The following is an 8,258-nucleotide window of genomic DNA, read 5'->3' as shown; positions in this document are numbered from 1 at the left end:
TCAGTCACATCCTGACACCTTCATCAACAGATGAAGATACATAAAACCAGTAAAGGCCACAAGATACTGAAGCTCATGTGAATAAACCTAGTCAGTGGACATTGAGTTAAGAATACTTTTGGATATTTCTCAAGTTAAAGTGGCCCAGGTCAACAGTGAACTAGGCTTAAACACTGTTTGATTTTGTTTTTTGTAGCTGAAAGTGGTGTTAATGTAAACTCAAATATGAGAATAATGGGAATAATTGATCGGATAGTGGTAATGTGTTCTTAAATGCAACATGAATATGAGAATCACTGTTGTGGCCGATTAACATTTCAAAACATTTATTGTTAACCTTTAATTTTAATAATATTGATTGCTTTGTTGTATTAAAACAATGTAGAGTGAGTCTTTCTTCACACTTTATGGTTTTCATATTGAGCTCCTCATGTTGACATAATGTTGAGCCCGCGCAGTGCTGCACATCACGGGTGGCACATGCGTATCCTGAACCTGCCGCCCTCACTCACAGAAAGTTTTCCCTGGGACGTTCCTTCGCTGTCATGGACCATTGAGCAATAAAAAGCCTGTAACCAAACCCAGAGCCTAATCCAGCCGGGGACAATCGCTGGCAGAGGCTGCCCCTCTATAGAGCTGAATCCCTGCGTGCAGCGCTGTATGGGAGGAGAGACCACATCAGTGGAGCTAATCAAACCACAGGGCCCTGGAATGATGTGGGAGGACAGAAAGCCAGTGTCTGTGTACCAGAAGGCTGGGTTGTCACTTATATTTCATGATGGTGATGATCACGGTGTTTATGGGGGACCCTCAGATGGGTCAACACACATAAGAGTCTGATATAGCTTGATATAAACTGAGGGGAACAAAGTAAGAGATGCTATCTTTTTCCGTAATAAAGTGTTCTATGTGGGTGTTTTAACCCCAAAACAGCTTCATCAGCCAGTAAAGAAACTTGAAGAAGCATTTTCCTGCACTTTAGTGCAATACCAGGAAAACTCCACCCACTGCTGGGTGTCATCCCGCGTCCAAACGTGTCAAGGAGCAAATCAGCTTGGACACAGGCTGGGAAGCATCAGAGCGCACTGGACAGTAGGTTGGATTATTCTAAGACAAGACATCCAGAGAAAAACCAAACTAGTGATAAAGCTGCGGTGTTTATTGCGTTTAGTGACTTTAAAAGTATGCAGATACGTTTACCCTACAGGTATCAACGTGGCGTAAAAGTGTAATCCAACCACAGTCGTGCGTAAAAGTTGATTTTTCCTGTGGAGACCATGCGCAGCTTTTCGGGGCTGTGCGTCCCAGGCGAGGTACCGCAGGCCTTTCCAACGGGAGTCCGGGATGTGGCCGGTCACGGGGCTATCTTGGCCGGACCCTCGCTGTTCTCAGCCATCGCTTTATCCTCCCGAGGATCATCAGATCCCAGTTTGGATGGCAGCGCAGAACCGATGATTCACACGTCGCCAACGGAACAGTCTCTGATTTTGTGCAGGCCTCCCGAGATTCTGGAGGGAGGGGAAGTGCCAGAGGATGAGCCGAAAGTTTATCTGGAAGCCAGCGACCTTTGGAGACAGTTCCACAAATGCGGCACTGAAATGGTCATTACAAAATCTGGGAGGTACAGTAAATGTGTAATAATTAGGCACGGATGGAAAGTGCGACTGTGTTTTAATGAGCGCATGCTTCACGCCGCCATCTCTTCTCCCCGCAGGCGCATGTTTCCACCGCTCAAGGCCAGGTGCACCGGGATGGACAGAAAAGCCAAATACATTCTCCTGATGGACATCGTGACGGCGGATGACTGCAGGTATAAGTTTCATAACTCCCGCTGGATGGTGGCGGGAAAGGCGGACCCGGAGATGCCCAGGCGCATGTACATCCACCCGGATAGCCCGGCCACAGGCGAGCAGTGGATGTCTAAAGTGGTCAACTTCCACAAACTGAAACTGACCAACAACATATCGGATAAGCATGGATTTGTAAGTGTGGATTTTAATTTGAGTAATTGTTTTTACAAACTTCAGGCTTTAATAACCAAGAAATGAATCTGTTTAAGGCGCGCAGTAGGAGTGTGTCTCAAACACTTCAAAATAGTAGGTTTGCTGTTTAGAAAGTAATTATGTTGAATTTAAAATGATTTTAGTATATATTTATTGCTGTAATGGTTTAGTTTAGTTTTCGCTTTAAAACCCCAAAACAAAACAAATACACGTTTTTTATTCCCCCACATATGGTTTTAACTTTAACATTTTTGATTTGCAGACAATTCTCAACTCGATGCACAAATACCAGCCACGATTTCATATAGTGAAGGCAAATGACATCCTGAAGCTGCCTTACAGCACCTTTAGGACATATGTCTTCTCCGAGACAGAGTTCATCGCAGTGACAGCTTACCAAAACGACAAGGTACAACTAACTTGCACTCTCACAACTGCTGGCATTTTTAAAGATTTATGATTGAGTATATTATTATAAATCACCTCTCCATTGGGCCAATTTTCAGATCACTCAGCTGAAAATAGACAATAATCCTTTCGCGAAGGGATTCCGAGACACGGGCAACGGACGACGGGAAAAAAGGCAAGTTATTCCTTAAAGTTATTCATCCAGTTAATTACAAAATAAAGCTTTAATGTTTTGTTGCCGGATTTGCTTTATAGCGGTGGAGGCCTTTTTTTTCTTAATTATAATCCAGCTCCATGTGCTTTTTCTGTGCGGATTGCAGTCATTGAATAAATATTAAGAAGTATTTAATTAAGCAAAAATGTAAATATAACCTACCTTATTACATCATTTCTTACCTCAAACTTCTACTTGGGTAAAAGCAACATCCTGCAAATTGCTAAGTATAAAAAGTAAAAGTATACATTATGCAGAAAGGCCCCTTATATTATTATTATTATTATTATTATTATTATTATTATTATTAGTAGTAGTAGTAGTAGTAGTAGTGTAGTATGTGAGTTAGTCATTATATTATAGATTATTTGTACTAATGCATCAAGGTTGCAGCTGGCTCATTTAAATACTGTTGGGTAGTTTATTGTAAATGTTTCTTGTGTAAAAACTTTACTTTGCAAAGTAAATACTAACTACAGCTATCACATGAATGTAGCAGAGTAAAATAGTACTATATTTCCTTCTGAAACGAAGGGAAGAAGAAGAGTAGAAGTAGAGAGCAGTAAAGAAAACTTCCAAATGATTCTTCTACAGAGCTTGAGTAAATCACACAAATAAAAGTCTGTCTAAATAATTCAGATTTATCATATTTTTTATTTATTCAGTTAAATATTATATTTTTAAGCTACATGTAGCTCTGACTGTTTTTTTAAGCCTTTTCTTCTGTGCAGGAAATATACTGAATCATTTACTGAACTAAAAATAGTCAGACTTAAAAATATTGACTCTCAAAACACTACCACAGTTTCCTAAGACCAGGGTGACGTCCTCAAATAAAGAGCATAGCTATTAACTGATTATCAAAATTTCTGTCAGTTGTTTCAGATATACTCAAATATCTGGAAAACGTTGTTTTATTTTGACGAAACCACAGAATAATACTAAATTACAGAATAATTTGGGGTATTTTCACCCTGAGCATTATGTTGACAGAAGCTGCTGTAATAACAATTCTTATCTGAATTGCCTGCATGCATTGCATATATCCTTTTCTCTCAGTTTTAGCAGTGGTGTAGTGTTCAGTTTTTTTTTTTAAAGCGGGTAGTCCAGCAAAGGATAAAGGTCTTGTGTTATAAACAGGGACATGTAAGACATACTTAGTTCAGCCAGCAGTATTTGTACATTGTCACATAACTTTTGCTGCTTGACTTTAGAGAGTAAGGGTCATGAGGAAATTAATATTAGCCACAGAAGAAGAGCCGGTTTTGCAATCAATACCGGGCCACAGGCAGATGACACATAACTATCCATTTTGAGCAAACTATTCTTTATCTATGCAAGCCCATTTCACCAATATGACAAAAAACAATAATCTTAAAACAATGACTCAGAATCTCATAGATACAAAGTCAAAATATTGAGGTTTCTTATTATAATGATGAATCCTTTTTTTTTATCACATTGGTGGAAATGGGCTTCCATACTTATCCCATAGTCCCTCCAGACATGAAAAATGAAGAACTATTTTCTCCCCTTGGAAGTAGTCTAGGGGCCAGTAATTTGCAAACTATCTCTTGGAACAGCTGATTTGCAGCAGATAGTGTGCGACTATAATAAAATGAACATTATTTGTCAAGTGGCAGTTTGCAAATATTACTACATGAGCCTAATTCATGACTATAAACAACAGGGCAGGTTGGCTGCTCCATGTACCTGCAAATAGCCTGCACTACACTGCTGTGCAACCACAGAGAGCGGTCTCCAAAGCTATGGGGTGCAGCCAACTTAGTGCAAATTCAAACTTCATCACCATAACCATAAACATCAACTTAAACATCACATAGAGAAAATCCCATTGTCCAAGCCTGTAAAAGTCAGCATGATGCTGCTGTTTCCAGCAGGTTTATTTTACAGCCACTCTACTGATGTCAACTCTGAACAGACAAACAATACTCCATTCAACATTTGTTAAGGAGAGGGTGACAAAGCAGCAAAAATGTTCCACTTCCATTTGATTCAGAAGGATTCTGAAATAATTGTGTGTCATTATTGATTGTTTTTTTTTTTTGTTCAACGAAATGACTCAATGTCAATGTCAATTCCTTTCCCTTCTTTTGTCCCATCAGGAAACTACAACATTCATCACAAAAGTCTAAAGAGATGCGGATGACTGAATCTGAACATCCTAAAGATTCATCTGCACAATATTCAGACAATTTCAAATCTTCAGGTACAGTTAATGTGTTTTTCACACATCTGTATAATCCTCATTTTGTCAATATGTAACATTCTGTGAGTCTACAAACATTAATCCAAAAAGGACTTTCTTGTTTATCAATTCTTCCTTCTTAGATGCTCGTGAAAGTGACAGTGACAAAGATGACAATGCTGAGGACAATCCTGGACAAGAGGTGCACAAAACCCACCGAGAATCCGAAACAGAGCCAACGGTTTCCTTAACAGAAAGGACAGCACAGACTCCAGCTGGGACACACAGACAGATTAGACTTAGCCACTTAACTGATGGAGCGGGTCGCTGTGAGCCACAAGACTCAGAGAAGGAACAATTGTGCAAATCATGCAGCGATTTCCCACACAGCTGCGTTTATCCATCGGAATTACACAAACATCTGCTGGATCCAAGTATCCCCAACGGCCTCCGCCCCTCAGCCCAGGTGAACACCTGGAACCGCTGTGCCACTGTGGACAGAACAGTGCTGTGTGGACTGAACATGGCAGCAACTGTCAGGGCTCCAGGGACTCCGGGGTTTCCCATCAACTTTCAGCAGCACCCGCTGGTACAGGTACACACACGACCAACAAAGCTTTGTCGAAACGCATAATTCTTACACTTCATTATTACTGGGAGAGTGACTCATCATAAGTTGTTGTAACCAGTGCTGAAAGAACAATTTGGATCATACTACTCTATAAAAATACCCCAATACAATAACAAATCCTGCATTCAAAATTAACTTAAGTTTAAGCAAAGAAAAAAAATATACTTAAAGTACCAAAAGTTAAAGAAGTCATTATACAAGACAATGGTCCCTGGAAGTGTTTTATTTGGGTTGTTGTTGTATATATTATATATATATATATATTATAATAATGGATTATTATTAAAACTGATGCTTAATAATGTGTTATTCTGTAGCCAGTCGACATGGTGTTAATTTCAACTCACCATTAACTACTTCATAAACAATTTTAAAAGTAAAAGAAGTAAAAAAGTAAAAGTGCAAATAGGTTACATAAAAGATTTGTCTCTGTAATGTAGTGAAGTTGCATTATAAAGTAAAACTACAACACTCCAGTACACTGCAAGTACATACTATCAAAGGCTTAGTTGAAGCTAGTGTGAGGTATCTTCCAAAGTTGCAGTCTGTTTAGTATACTGTGTAGTAGTAACTATTTTAAAAACTCATCACTGTTTTTGATGTATTATTTTATTTTTGCAATGTCACTACAACTGTCAAAATTTAGTGGAGGAAAGTACAATATTTTCCTCTAATGTAGTTAAAGTAGAAAGTAGCATAAAGTAAAACACCTTAAATATTTTAAAGCTTTATATATATTATATATAAAATACATATATTTATTTTTTTATTTATTTGCTGAAACTTTCACTATATACTGTAGTCCATGAGACATAATCTGTGAAAAAATCTGGTTCCTCTGGCTCCCAGTGCTCCTAATGGCGTTTGCAAGAATCCACCGTATTGTACTCAACTTAATGCCAATGGTTATTATAATACGAATCCCAGCTGCAAGGTAATTTAAATATGAATTACCTGAAAATCTGGATTTTACTCTGTGAAATGTTTTTGGTTTTTTTTCTAACTAAACTGTAAAAACAAAAATCTGGGTAATTGTATGATATTCTGCTGTTTTTGTTTTTGTTTGTTCGAAAACATCAAGTCATCAGAAGAAGAAGAATCAGTGTTATTTTACAGTTGATACCGTTGCTGGAAATGACAATCAACTAACTATCTTCAAGCTTCCAACCCAAAGCATCTTTCTATCTTTCTTGGCTCTGATTGGTTGTTTCCATGATTCTTACAAATACCATTAGGAGCACTAGGAAGAGCCAGAGGAACCTGATTGTTTAACAGATTATCTGTCTCATGTACTACTGTCAGGATATGGAGAAAGTTAAAGAAAATATGACAAAAAGTAATTTTTATAAAAATGACCTACTGCAGCCTTTTTTCCCCCTGTTAACAGGACCTGGTGAGCCTTTCACACTTTGGAGGATTTCTGTTTTATCCCTACTCCACCTTCTCTGCAGCATCAGCCCAGTACCTCGTCCCACCGGGGCACTCTCGAGTGGGTTTCAGAACCTATGCAAGCACCCACAGCCGGGACTACTTCACCTCTCCGATGATATCTTCATCTGTTCCTCCTGTGGGTGGTGATGATGGGTTGAAATATCTGACCCCTCATTTGCTAATGGCACCCAAAACAGACCAGAAGAACTCAGTGGATGAAGCTGACATTGACTGCAGTCAAGACGAGTCACAAACAGGGTGAAATTACTGACTTGAAAGCAGTTGCTGCTGCTCTTAAGTGTCCCTGCATGTGGTCTGCCCATTTCCCACCTACAGTTCAGAGTCTAAAGGCTGTTTTCTCATGGGAATGACACTAAACGTATGTACTGGTAAAGTCTCATAGATCTGCATCTTATTGACAACATTGCTAACTGAATCACTGTGGTGCAAAGAGCATTTTATTCCGACAAATGTAACTTGTACAATGTAAATGAACAACATATTAAAGGTCCAGTGTGTAACATTTAGGAGGATCTATTGTCAGAAACAGAATATAATATAGAATATGTTGTCTTAGAATGAGCTGTTCATATCTACAAAGGGAGTAGGTCCTCTTTTACAGAGGCCTCCATGTTGAACCACCATGTTTCTACATGGTGGTTCCAAACACTGGCTCTAGATAGGGCCTTTGGCATTCATGAGTTTTGTGGCCACTGTAGTTTCTTCTACACACCTGGAAGGCTGAGCTGTATCCAACTTCATCGCTAGATGCCACTAAATACTACACACTGGACCTTTAAGTTGTGATTTTATTGAAATTAGGTGCTGCTTGGTGGATTATAGAGATGTTGAGTTAACGGCACATTTGAACCCAGAAACATTTAACTGACACATTTCTGAGTTAAGTTTGGCGTATTAAATAACAATAGAGCTAAGTAAATTACTCATTAAAAACAAAAACGTTGAACCATATGAAGATTGTTCCATGCTTTTTTAACAGTGAAACTGTTAAAAGTTATTAGACAACTTTTGTAAGGTATATTTATTTGATCAAATTAGATTGAAAGTGACCAACAACCCATTATTTGCAACAGAGCCCCGCCCACTTCAAATCAGTGAGAGGAGCACAGACAAAAACAGAAATACAGAAATCTCTTGTGTGAAAGAACCGAAACTATTCTAACTTTGGCAGATTATTTTGTGTTCATGTAGGACCCTACAGTGTATCGAAAAAAAGCTGATTTTAGATACATTTTCAGGGCCTCTAACATCCTTCTTTCTCTTACATACATACATACATACGATACATACAGTATATATGTCTATGTAGTTGTGTCTTCATTTTCACTTGCTAAATAAAAT

General features: G+C 38.6%; 1 protein-coding gene across 1 annotated transcript; it reads left to right on the top strand.

The window, feature by feature from the left end:
• Positions 1-992: 992 nt before the first annotated feature.
• Positions 993-8,042, top strand: LOC118325993 (T-box transcription factor TBX2-like). The gene is made up of 7 exons (XM_035658877.1): positions 993-1,621; positions 1,715-1,982; positions 2,266-2,412; positions 2,510-2,586; positions 4,752-4,855; positions 4,978-5,429; positions 6,853-8,042. Exons 1-7 carry the CDS (start codon positions 1,278-1,280, stop codon positions 7,156-7,158), a joined length of 1,698 nt encoding a protein of 565 aa, XP_035514770.1. The 5' UTR covers positions 993-1,277; the 3' UTR covers positions 7,159-8,042.
• The last annotated feature ends 216 nt before the right edge of the window (positions 8,043-8,258 follow it).

Source organism: Morone saxatilis, unplaced genomic scaffold (assembly GCF_004916995.1).
Source record: "Morone saxatilis isolate NCDOM2014 unplaced genomic scaffold, NCSU_SB_2.0 Contig16, whole genome shotgun sequence".
Taxonomy (NCBI): domain Eukaryota; kingdom Metazoa; phylum Chordata; class Actinopteri; family Moronidae; genus Morone; species Morone saxatilis.
The sequence above is the reverse complement of the archived record's forward strand: the minus strand, read 5'-3'. Positions and strand labels throughout refer to the sequence as shown.

Excerpts from the sequence above, each read along its gene's own strand:
- LOC118325993 (XM_035658877.1), top strand. The coding sequence starts at position 1,278 with ATGCGCAGCTTTTCGGGGCTGTGCGTCCCAGGCGAGGTACCGCAGGCC. Across the intron at positions 1,983-2,265 it reads TATCGGATAAGCATGGATTT|ACAATTCTCAACTCGATGCA; the intron begins GTAAGTGTGGAT and ends TTTGATTTGCAG. Across the intron at positions 4,856-4,977 it reads AGACAATTTCAAATCTTCAG|ATGCTCGTGAAAGTGACAGT; the intron begins GTACAGTTAATG and ends CTTCCTTCTTAG.